The sequence below is a fragment of the Nematolebias whitei genome, chromosome 2 (assembly GCF_014905685.2).
Source record: "Nematolebias whitei isolate Nwh7 chromosome 2, NemWhi1, whole genome shotgun sequence".
Taxonomy (NCBI): Eukaryota; Metazoa; Chordata; class Actinopteri; order Cyprinodontiformes; family Rivulidae; genus Nematolebias; species Nematolebias whitei.
In genome coordinates, this window is record NC_056499.1 from 61,626,093 (window position 1) to 61,639,176 (window position 13,084).

Here is a 13,084-nt window from a genome sequence, read left to right on the forward strand (position 1 = left end):
CCCCCCCCCCCCCCCCCCCCCGGGCCTTTTTTGCATCGGCGACCACACTGCTCCCAGCCCTCGGTCCCCTCCTATCGGAGCTGCCCGGCATAATCCAGGAGGCAGCTGACATGAAGGGACTTTTTTCCGTCCCTCTCTTTCACCCTCCCAAATCGAATGATCTAGCGGGAAGGTTTTTTGGCTCCACCCTGGCTCGCCGTCCTGATCCCATCTGGCCTCGTTTCCCAGCAGTGACGTCCTACTGGAACGAGGCTGCAGCTGGACCTGGTAGACTGAGAGCGCCAGTTTCCAATCCGCGCCCATCACCAGAGTGGAGGGGTTTTACCGAGCGTAAATTCCTTCAGTGCCTCCCTGGAGCCAAGCTTGGCGGAGGCTCTCGGAGCAAAGATGTCCAGGTTGGACCAGCGTCCTGCGCCTCCGGGGAGGCATGACCAGACGGTGACGTCGCTCTACAACCGAGCTCACCAGTGTGCTTTCCAGGCGGCCGCAGCGAACAATAACGTTGCGCCGCTGATGTACAGCATCTCAGAGGCTGGAGGGACAGACCTGCCTGAGGAGACAAGAGCTCCATCTGCAGGGCGTCTGACGTCACCCTCAACCCGTGTGCCTCGTCTACTGTCCCCCCTCCCTGTCGGAGAAGCGGACGTACAGTTCGGAGCCAATTTTCAAGGACATGCTCGAGAAATCGAAAAAGCCGGAGGATGTGTTGGAGACTGTGCGCCATCTGACAAAGCCGCACGCCTCATCCCGCCCCCCGGCCCGCTGGAAGGATCGTCGTGGCCAAAGGCAGCAAACAGAGATGTTCCACAGCTGCAGCAGCGTCCTCCCGCTCTGTTCCGTTGCCAGCCCCGCCCGTCAGAGAACAGCCCTTCTCATCCCGGCAACCAGCGGTTCAGCGTTTCCCAGAGATCGCCAACAGGCAGCGCCCTGGGACAACAAACTGCAGGGCTCTCAGGGGAGAAGATTCAGGAATGACTCCTTGCGGGGTATGTGCGTGTGCAAATGATGACAGGAGTTTTGAAATAAAACACTAACATCATTCAAAGATTAAAGTGGCCGATTCAGCCAGTCTGTCAGTTCGAATGACCTCACAGCGATTTCTCCTCACACATCCCCCACACAAACTAGCCGGTGTCCTCAAAACAAGTTTTTTTCAAAATCACTGCAGCTCAAAGAACACACAGAACGCTTGCGTGACACAGCAGCCCAAAGTGAATGCGTTCAGAAGTCCGAGTCCAGTGAGAAACCTCGCTCTCAGCTTGAGGTGTGCGTCGCTTCCTCTCACCGCAGCGGTGTCAAACGCACGCTCCCGCGGGGCCGGCAGTTTTCATCCAAACGGCGCTGCGTTGATGAGGGCACGCACACCTCTCCTCAGCACACGCCAGCTCACATCAGCATGAATGTGAGCCCGCAGCCTGAGTGTGGCATAGAAGCACCGCGCACCTGCGGCAGCCCTAAATCTACACGGTTCCGCATGCTTGGGGCGCGCACCTTCCCTCTGCGCATGCCGGCTCACATCAGCATGAATGTGAGCCCGCAGCCGGAGCGCGGCACAGAAGCACTTCGCATCCGCGGCAGCCCTAAATCTACACGGTTCCACATGCTCGGGGCGTGCGCACCTTCCCTCAGCGCACACCAGCTCACATTGACACGGATGTGAGCCCGCAGCCTGAGTGCGGCACACATGACGGCGGTGATTGGTGTTCGTAAATAACGTGACGCAGCATAAACGCCTGCCTGCTTCCCGAATGTTACGCGGAGTGGCAGCAAGCGTGCGTTCTAGACAGATGGATGAACCGTTCTTTTCAGCGTGGGATTCACACTGTAATTACAGCTCAAACCCCCGTTTGGAGGAGTTTTAGAGACGGTTTTGTCATACTCAGTCCAGATCTCATCCCTACACACAGAAGTTCAGGAAATTTCTGATAAAATATGTAAATTCCAGGGTTCCCGACGGAGAGGAAAACACAGGGTTTTACTCACGTTTCTTCCTGGTCCCAAAATGGACCGGAGGGATATGAACCTTTTTGAACTTGTCAATTTTTCAATACAGTTTCACATGTTGACAACCAGACAGCGGTTAGACAACATTCAGTGAAACAATTGATTTATCTCCATCGATCTGAAAGACGCCTACTTCCACATCCCGATCAACCGTTACACAGAGCAGGGATGAGAATTTTATTTTACCTAGACGATTTGTTGCTGCTGACTGTTCCAGACAGGAAGCAGCGGCGTGGACCCAGGTGCTGACGTCACACCTGTTAAATCTGCGCTTCGCCATAAATTGGGAGAAAAGCTCGATTCTCTCAGCCCAGATTATCGTTTATCTGGGAGTGGAACTAACTAGATCACTGAGGGCTCGTTTATCACAGATGAGAATCGAAACTCTAAAAGACCAGTTCCGTCACGTAAGGCCTGGCAGAGTGGTAACAGCCATTCCCGTCATGAAGCTGTTAGGAATGATGTCGTCAGCTCACACAGTGGTTCCTCTGGGCTTACTCCACATGCGACGCCTCCAGAGATGTTTTGCTCGTCTGTGTGTGGATCCGGTAAAGCAGAAGAGACGGATGATCGCTGTACCTCCTTCCGTGAGAACAGACCTCCGACACTGGGGAAACCCCCTGGTTCTGTCAGAGGGAGTCCCTGTCAGCAGACCTACGTCACTCGTGTCAGTCTTCACAGACGCGTCGCTGCCAGGTTGAGGAGGAACATGCCTATCCAGAGCTGTAGGTGCCCTGTGGCTACCTCACACAGCAGCTCATATAAACGCTCTGGAAGGTCGCACAGTTTTGAATGGGATTCAACACTTTGCCTCTGTGCTCCGGAATCAACATGTGTTGCTTCACACAGTCAACAAGTGACTGCAGCATACATAAACCGGCAGGGGGTGTGCGCTCAGCCCAAATGTTACACATTGCAAGACGGTTGCTGTATTGGGCACACCAAAATCTGCTCTCCATCAGAGCAGTGTACATCCCCGGTATTCTGAACAAAGGGGGCGGATGTGATGTCCAGGGGCGGTCCGCGTCATGGGGACTGGACCCCCCCATCCAGAGCTGATGGCTCATACATGGCAGAGATTTAGCAAAGCGGCCATAGACCTGTTTGCAACACAAGAGAACGCTCAGTGTCAACTATGGTTCTCACTGAGCCCGCGATACGATCCACCGCTAGGGGTGGACGCGTTTGCTCACAGCCCGTGGCCCAAAATGCTTCTTTACGCATTTCCCCCACTCCCTCTGATATCACGGTTTCCGAACCGAGTTCAGGAGGAGGGATTGACAGCTCTCCTGGTGGCTCCCGAGCGCGTGAACGCACCATGGTTCCCAATTCTACGACGCCTGTTATCGGGGCGCCCGTGGAAACTGCCGTGGAGGGAGGATGCTCTCCTCCAGGCGGGAGGAGCGATCAGGAGTTACCCAGAAATAGGCCATGAGTGGTTCCGCTTAGAGAGGATGGGTCTCCCGCAAGATGTAACGTGCACAATCCAGGATTCACGTGCTGCATCTACCACAGCGCTGTACACATCAAAGTGGACAGCTTTTCAGCAATGGTGTACAGAGGAAGGTGTAGAGGCCACTTCATGTCCACTAAGTGGCATGCTGTCTTTTCTGCAGCAGCTGATGGACAGAAATCTGGCATTCAGCACGATTAAAACGTATGCTGCAGCCATCTCTTCCTGTCACGAAGGTGTCGGGGACAGAACAGCTTTTAATCATCCGCTGATGAAGCGTTTTTCAAAAGGTGTACAGAGACGCCGGCCTGTTTTCACACCCACTTGCTCCACAGTGGGATTTAACGCTGCTTCTGCAAGCCCTGATCAAAGCTCCATTCGAGCCACTAGATCAGTTTCTGATTAAATTCTTGTCTCTTAAAACAGCCCTGCTGCTGGCTTTAACATCCGCTAAGAGGGTGAGTGATTTATCTGCCCTCTCTGTCGCGCCGTCATGTCTCAGAATTCAGGCTGATGGCAGCTCAGCTGATCTGAGGCCTAATCCAGCATTTATGCCTTAAAACATCACAAGCTCTTTTAAATCAAGAGCGATATCGTTGGAGGGATTTTTCCCTCCTCCCCACAAATCAGAAGAAGAAGCATCTTTCCATCTGCTCTGTCCTGTGCGTGCGTTGATGTGCTACATAACATGCACGGCGACACTGCGTCAGACTCAACATTTGTTTGTGCACTATAGAGATGCATCTGTAGGTCGCCCGTTATCCACCCAGCGCCTGTCACACTGGCTGTGTGAGGCCATTTCTGAAGCCTACAGAGCATCAGAGTTAGAGCCTCCTGTCAACCTCAGAGCACACTCGACCAGGGGTATCGCATCTTCAACAGCCTTGCATAATGGTATGACAATGCAGGACATTTGCATTGCGACCGCGTGGTCAACACCCTGCTTATTTATTCGCTTTTATTTACGTGATGTGACGGCTCTTTCCATGACACATTCTGTCCTTAGTGCCTTAACAGAATGAATATTGTTGTTTCATGGAATCTCGTTTAAACTCACATCTGACTGCATGAATTACATTGTAGTGTGAGATGTTGTTATAAGTCACAGGTTGTGACTGTTGTTCTTGTTCTATTGTCACTAATCAGTTCATGACTATTGTTACCAATCAGTTCATTTGATTAATAATCAGCTCACTTGTTATTATTAATCTGTTCATATTGATCAACCGTGGATCTGCTTGGTTCACAGCCTTTTTCAGCCTCTTCATTTTCCCCGTTGAAAACTTTTCCGGGGCGTTCATGCACTCAGAACGCATTACTACGCAGCATGCGTCTGTGCATGGTACGCGTAATTACGCAATGCGCAATTACACACATGGGGAGCTGAGTGACAAGACATTTTTTGGGCAAGCTGGCGCTTCATATAGTGTTCGAATGGACCCAGTGAGGTGAGGACTATATCTGCTTCGCCCTTAACCCACCAGTGACAGCTTTAAAGGTCGAAGCCTATATGAAATAGAACGTTGGTTACGTACTGTAACCCCAGATTCTATGAGTATAGGCGTAACCCTTTAAGCGTCGGGCCTCACTGGCTCCTAAATGGCTGAAGAAAAAGCTATTTGGGAGCCGATTACCCGCTCTTAACGTATTTTATATGGACCGGGTGGGGCCCACACAACCGGTGGGCGTGGACTAAACTTTTCAGTGCGATGCTTTGCATGACGGGATAAACCCACCAGCGACAGCCTTAAAGGGCTACGTCTATACTCATAGAATCTGGGGTTACAGTACGTAACCAACGTTTTCCACCCACATTTTGATGTTGACGGTGCCGGGAGTTGAACCTGCGACTTTCTGATCACAGGTTCATCTTCTAATCTCTGCACCACCACTCCCCCATAATGAGAACTGGAGGAGATGTGTTTCTGCCTATGGTAGGATTTTTTTTAATCAATTTTGTGTTTGTGTTATTTGGTTTGTAGTCCTGAAGGTGTGGAACAGGACAGTGCTTCAGCCTCCAGCAGCACCCCACTTAGAGGGCGCTCTGCAGCTGGGAGGAAACACCGCTTTGACTTAGCTGCTCGCACCCTTCTGGCCCGCGCTGGTAAGAACAGATTTTTCATCTTTACTACAGTAAACACAGTGCCTATCAGCTCATGTTGAACTTTCTGTCCCTCTCAGCTGGACTGTACCGCTCAGTTCAGGCCCACCACAGCCAGTCTCGCCGAGAGGTTTCACCTCTCCAGCAGCAACAAGACCCGGGCGCCTTGTATGATTTCAATCTGGATGAAGAGCTGGAGATGGACCTAGATGAGGAGACCATGGAAGCCATGTTCGGCCAGGACCTTTCCAACGACACCGACATTCTGGGAATGTGGATCCCGGAGGTACTGGACTGGCCAACATGGGTGTGTGTGACTTTATGCTCCAGCTAATGAGCTGTTGTTCACCGATTTCACCTGTCGCTCTGAAAGTATCCACACATGCACGTTTAAACAGCAGAACACCTTTGGCTGATCTGACAAGCATGAACCAAATCTCTGCTGTGGAAAACTTTATTGGCAATGTGGACTGGCTGTTGCTTGATTACAAATTAATCATTGACTCTTCTTCCAAAGTAGAATCCATTGCATGAATGCTTCCTTTCAAGTTTAAACCCTCTGTGTGTGTTGACATCTACATGTGTGCTTTTAAACCCTTGCAGCATGTGTGTGAGACAGACGACAGAGACGAAGTGGTGGTGTGTGAGCTTTGTGAGGCCAATGTGGCAAACTTCAACCATCATATGAAGAAAAGTCACCCCGGCTGTGGGCGCAGCGCAAACCGGCAGGGTTACCGTAGCAACGGCTCCTACGTGGACGGCTGGTTTGGAGGGGAGTGTGGCAGCGGGAACCCATATTACTTGCTGTGTGGGGGATGCAGAGAGAAGTACCTGGCCATCAAAAGTAAAGCCAGAGTCCCCACCATGGAAAGGTGAGCGGTCCTGTTCTGACGGATCATTTGAAGATTGTTTTTTGTCTAAAATCATAAAAGTGAACATCATCCCTAATTTTTACCTGTTTTGAGTTTTGAGTTAGACCTGTCATGTCAACACTCGTGATTTCTGTTGTAGGTTATCTGGTTCTTTTGGATTTGAATATTTGAATATCTTGGCATGAGCTTTAACCACATTCCAACTGAAGCGGGGGACATTGAGTCCAAGTGGGCCATGTTCTGCACTTCAGTTGTTGAGGTGGCAGCCTTGAGCTGTGGCTACAAGATTGTCTGTGCTTCTCACCATGACTTCAGGTTTGGGTTTGGTTTATTTGTCATGCAAAATCAACACAAGGACAGTGCAATGCAATGCTCGGGACAAGAAGAACCGTCTTGACTCGTCAAAAAAACCCAGCAACAACAAATACCAAAGCATGCAACAAAAATACAAAAACAAGGCACCAAAAGTGAAAAAGAAATAAATCTGTATCAGCATAGTCCTATTAGCAGAGTGGTTCTGATGACAGTGAGGTTATCTTAGCAACATGGTCCCATTGGCACCATGTTACTGTTAGCGGTGTTGTTCTGTTAGCAGCGTGGTCTTGTTAACAGCGTTAGCAGGTCCCATCAGCAGCATGATAATAATAAGGACCGTAGCAGCTGCCCTCCTAGTCTGCCCTCCAGAACCGGGTCTGGCAGACAGAGAACATCCAAGGTTTCCCTGCGGAACTGAACGGGTCCGTAGAATTCGGTCCATGCAGGCAGATGGAGGATCATGGAGATGGCTGCCATGACAGGCTGGACCCTGAGCTTGAGCAGGAAGGGGGCCAGGAACTGAATCACGATGGCAAGGCAGCGACACAGAAAACTCCACAAGTGGGTTGTGGTCATCCCGTGGATGTGCACTGTACGTAGGGATGCACTGATCCCGATACCTACATCTGGATATCAGCCGATACGATACTATTCCAATATCATGATCATCATTGATTTTATATGAGGCTGTAATAATCTCCTCTCAAGTACAATTTGTACAAATATATGCATGCATGACCAAAAAGGCAACTTGAGGTAAGTTTTATTAATGTTGGATAAGTTTCAAAGTTAAGGCTCCAGTATACTGCTGCGTACGTCCGTTCACGCGTACGTACGCATGTACTGAACGCAGAGGGTTCAGTCATTATACTCCAGCGTACACCCTGAGTTTAATTCTCTTGTGACAAATTCCTCCATTTCTCACCATTTCAGTCATGGCATCAACGGAGGAGGAAGAGATCACTGCCTCTTGGCAAAACAACAAAAGAAAAGGCCAGATCAGGGATGAAGAAGGGGAATTTAATACATTGGTGTCGCATACAAAACAGTCCGTCGCTGGGCAGTTTATTGTGCGACACCGCGTACGCGTATGCGGTCGTAAAAATTTGAGCTTTGCACAAAGGTTATGCTGGGGGGTACGCTCGTACCTCTGCGTACGTACGTGCGTACCTCTGCGTATGGATGTACGCGGCAGTATACTGGGGGCTTTAGATATCCTGATGCATGCTCAATAATCCAGGTAGAAAAATCTAAAAAAGTTAAATCTGGTCCTCTGCACATTCAAAAAACAAAACAAAGCAAAATAACAAAAAAAAAAAATATATATATATATATAGAAACGTTTCGTCTCTCATCCGAAAGACTTCCTCAGTCTAAGGTGCTGTATTCAGCTCAGTCTCTTAAATAGCACCTTTTCAGAGTGGATCAACCAGTTTGCTGCTGACAACCAGAACCAGCTGATCACATGCTCAAGAAGGACCATCAGCCTAACAATGGATCATTAGCACCTGATGGCTGTTTACTGTTCACAGAGGGCTGAGTGATACTAGCAATCACAGCATTGTAAGAGGGGGACAGTTGAACACGGAGGCCTCCACCCCTGTTGTCTTAATTAGAGTTTGATTCCATTTTTCAGTCTCTTCTCTTAGCTCTGGCTTTACCCATTACAAATGCACAATGCACCTGCCCATCAGCATTAGACTGCAACAAGTAGCTCACAGTTCCATATCCGTTCTCGCTAGCATCACTGAAATGATGAAGCTGTGAGCTTGAAGCTTCTCCAAAGTTCTGTGGCTTCAGACATCTGTTAACTCCAAACAGTTCAAGCTGATGAAATCCTTCTAACCAGTTTTTCCACTTCTGAGCTGCATCATGTGGCAAAAGATCATCCCAACCAACATGCCTTCAACTTAGATCTTGTAGAATCCCCTTTGCAACCAAGACAACTGGTGCCAGAAATCCAAGAGGATCATAAATGGAACTTATGATAGACGAGACTCCTCGTCTTGTCAAAGGTCTGTCTTTGAGGGTGTTTTTAAATTTTAGTAGGTCTGATTGTACACACCACTGTATACCCAACACACGCTCCACTGGCAGGTCATCATTATCCATATCCAGGTTCTTCACCTCAATGGACCTTTCATGCTGTGGTATAGCAGTAAGAACACTACGTCGGTTACTTATGCATTTGAGAAGTTGAAATCCACCTTTTTACACAGGGCACGAAGTACTTGATATATTGAGATAGCTTCCTCTTCTGTGCTCACAGAAACCAAGCAGTCATCCACATAAAAATTGGGAAGTACAGCTTCTATGACGTTTGGTCTAAACAGTTGTTGATTGTCCTCTGCACACTTTCTCAGTGCGAAACATGCACAGTTTGGAGATGATGTAGCTCCAAAAAGGTGTGCAATCATTTGATACTCCACCAGATGTTGTTCATATTCTCCATTTGGCCACCAAAGAAATCTCAACAGATCAGAGTCGAACGGTGGTACTCTGACCTGATGAAACATGGCCTCAATGTCAGCTGCGATGACAACTGGTTCCTTTCTGAATCTGATGAGGACACCAACCAATGAACTAGTGAGGTTTGGACCCTGCAAGAGTTGAGTGTTTAAAGATTTTCCTCCAAATGTTGCACCACAGTCAAACACTACTCGTCTTTTTCTTGTGAGGATGATATACTCCATGGTGTGGTATATACCAAACCCTCCCATCACACTGTTCAAGATTTTCAACTGAAACTCTCTCTGCATAGCTTTTGGAAATTATGTCATTCATGAAGTTAGTGTAGTCTGAATGGAACTGATGGGTTTTGATAAACTTCATTTTGAGATTCAAAACACGCTGTTCAGCCACTTTCTTATTGTTGGGCATTTTCAAATCCTTATGTCTCAGAGGTAAAGCGATGGTATAATGGTCATCTTTCAACTTAATTGATTTTGTGACCAACTCCATTAACTGATTATCTTCCCTGGACCATCCAGGTTGTTCATCTTGAGAACACTCAGGAAAATCGACCTTCATTTGTTGCTGCCACAAATCTTCACATCTTGACACAGAAATCCTGTTAACAGTAGCAGTTTATTGTAGATCTCTTGTTTTGACATCACAGTTCCCTCTGAGAGGTCCATTCACTGTCCATCCAAGGATAGTCTTTACAGCATATGGCCCTCCATTTTGACTCCGGATGACATCCCAAGGCTCCAGCGCTTTGGGAACATTGGTCCCGATGAGCAAATCGACTCCTGCATTGATTTCAGTAATCTTCAATCTTTTCAGATGTGGCCATCCTTTAAGGTCGTCTTGGTGGGGAATGTTGCTACAATGAACAGGCATGCTTCTCTGTGTGAATAAATCAGGTAATTTACAAAAGTTGTCTTCATTTAGCCCAGCAATCTCCAAATCCGATACATTGTTGCTTCCAACCACCTTTTCTTGACCCATTGTCCGCAGAAGGATGCTTGTACGTCTTCCAGTGACATTTAATCTGTTCATCAGTTCCTCGGTACAGAATGATGCAGAGCTTCCAGGGTCTAAAAAGGCGTATGTTATTATTGTTTCTTGGCTCTTTATAGACTTCACTCTGACTGGTAAAATAGAAAGTGTACAACCATGCTCGCCGGCCCCAGTTAGACCACTTGATTGTGCTGAGATGGAGGCACTTCCACTTGTTGTTTCCACTTCCTTCTTCATATGGACTGGACTGGTTTCCTTTTCTTTGGAGAAGACATGAAGCATGGTGGGATGTCTTAAACTACACACTTTACAGTGATGTCATCTTTTACAGTCTTTGCTGATGTGCCCAGTGCGCAAACAGCCAAAACACACCCCATTTTCTTTCAAAAAGGTCAGTTTCTCCCCATGTGTGCTCTTTTCCAGTAGAGGGCATGTGTCCAGGGAATGTCCAGCTCCACAAAATAAACAACTCTTTATAGCAGCCGTCTCTCCAGGTTCCTTTATTTTAGAGTCGGCCTTCTTCTGCATTTCTCCAACAGTAGTATCAAAACTACTTCCTTTTAGCTTTAATCGCTGCTGTGATTTATGAATCCCAACATTCTTCTTTGGTTTAAATGAGGAATCTTGAATATCACCAAAAAGTGGATCGCTGGCGATCTTCACCTGCCTTTCTACAAACTGAACAATGTCACTGAAGGTGGCTCTCCTTTTATACTTCTCCTGTAGATCACACACAGCATTTCTCCATCTGTCTTGCAGCTTAAAGGGCAGTTTTTTGATGATTGTTTGCATATTTGCAGGAACATCCAACTCATGCACACATCCATTGTTTTCCATCACATTACAGCATTCCCTGAGCAGAAAGCTGAATGCTTGTAAAGCCTTTACATCTTCTGACTTTAAAGCCGGCCATGATAAAACTTTATTCATGTATGCAGCCATTATCTTCAGTGAACAACCAAAATGTTCTTGAAGCAAAGATTTGGCTTTAGCATATCCAGAATCATTAGGCATGTGAACACAGCTTCTTACTAGATCTCGTGGCTGACCTCTACTGTACTGCTCCAAAAAGTACAAACAGTCTTTGACACTATGCGCCTTTGTTTCAATGCTGTGTTCAAACGCTGTCATGAATGCTTTGAATTGCAGTGGATCACCATCAAATATTGGTATGTCCTGTTTTGGCAAAAAAAAGTAAAGATTGCTGATTTACAAGCAAACTTGTAATTTCATTCTGCCTTTCCAATACCGTTAACAGTTGTTTATTTTTATCAGCTGACGATGGATATGTATGTTGTGATGATTGTGCCTGTAGCTGATGAATCATTTGATTTGTTGGAACTTCAACTTGTGTCGTCTTTATTTTCATCTTTACCGCTTACAGCTGAGCTTGATTTAGATCCAGCGGACTCCATTTTTATTTTTAAATTTTATATATATATCTTTACGTTGTTCATCCTTTTAATGATTCCTCTTCATACAAAGGGAGCCAGTGTGTGTATACGTGTCCATACCTCAGTTCCAGCGGACTTGATTGAGCTGCAGTGAAGGAATTTCATTCAACAGATGACGCTGCATTACGCTCTGTGCGTAATTGCCACAAACTGTTCCAAACAGAAACAAAGAATCCAGACTTGCCTTTCCAATAATCCGCTCCTTCGATTGTCTTTTCTGTTGACGATAATTTTGCGGCAAACTTATGATGTTGGGGGCCGCACTGGGTTAAACTCGGGAATCTCTGTCCGACGCGTGTTTCCAAATTGACGTCACTCCAGGTCACTTCTTTGTGTCATGATCGGTTTATTCCGTTTCAAATTTCCATGCTTTAAACATTACAGACTGAGACACATACTGACCAGGTCTAAACTTTTGATAAATGCTTATTGGCATAACTCTACGGCGTCTTATAACACGGTCAACAGAAAATATGACGTCCCCGGGCGCACCCAACTTCCTCATCCATACAAAGCCAGAACGCCAGTCAGCACGTCACTTATATTTGGTGACAGTCAACACACCCACACACACTGACACACCCACCACCCAAGTGTCAAAGCTGCGTGCTCACCTGTCAAGCCATCAATTACTTATTTTACTAATATGGCTCTTACACAGGGTACTGAACAGAAACATTAAAATAAGTTAACAGAAACATTCATATCTAAAAATAATAATTTAAGACTATCTATCTGAGCAGACTGCTAATTTAACTCCATCACAGAACTCTCATCTTGGGCTGATAAATATCTCCTGGAAGGTAAACGTAAACTATATCTTGGCTGCAAATATTCAATCAAGCTGTGAAGCAGACAGTCTGAGTTCAGTCAGCCGCGCTCAGTCTGCTCCTCCTCCGAGACAGGCAGAGTGAGCGCAGCTGACTGAAATCAGACTGTCTGCTTCGGACTGAAAGAGTGGATCACACCGCTGAAGCCACAGAGCTCGACCGTCCAACGTAAAACTAACGTTACTGCGGTGCTTGGCTAAACAATCCTCATGCTCTTTAATGTGGTGCTTTTTCAAATGTTTATTAAGTACATATCTTAATGCATGCTCAATAATCCAGGTAGAAAAATCCAAAAAAGTTCAATCTGGTCCTCTGGACATTCAAAAAAACAAAAGCAAACCAAAGCAAAAAAAATTCTAGAAACGTTTCGTCTCTCATCCAAGAGACTTCCTCAGTCTGAGGTGCTGTATTCAGCTCAGTCTCTTAAATAGCACCTTCTTAGAGTGGATCAACCAGTTTGCTGCTGACAACCAAAACCAACTGATCACATGATCAAGAAGGACCATCAGCCTAACAATGGGTCATTAGCACACTGATGGCTGTTTACTACTCACAGAGGGCTGAGTGATACTAGCAATCACAGCATTGTAAGA

At 46.9% G+C, this 13,084-nt stretch overlaps 1 protein-coding gene across 1 annotated transcript in view; it reads left to right on the forward strand.

Moving 5' to 3' along the window:
- The window catches only part of LOC119427544 (probable E3 ubiquitin-protein ligase HERC1), a 125,399-nt gene that overhangs the window by 39,595 nt on the left and 72,720 nt on the right, over positions 1–13,084 (forward strand). Inside the window, exons 3-5 of the mRNA XM_037695181.1 lie at positions 5,440–5,561; positions 5,639–5,844; positions 6,162–6,430. Of these exons, the coding sequence (XP_037551109.1) occupies positions 5,440–5,561; positions 5,639–5,844; positions 6,162–6,430 (597 nt within the window). The remainder of the gene's footprint in view (positions 1–5,439; positions 5,562–5,638; positions 5,845–6,161; positions 6,431–13,084) is intronic.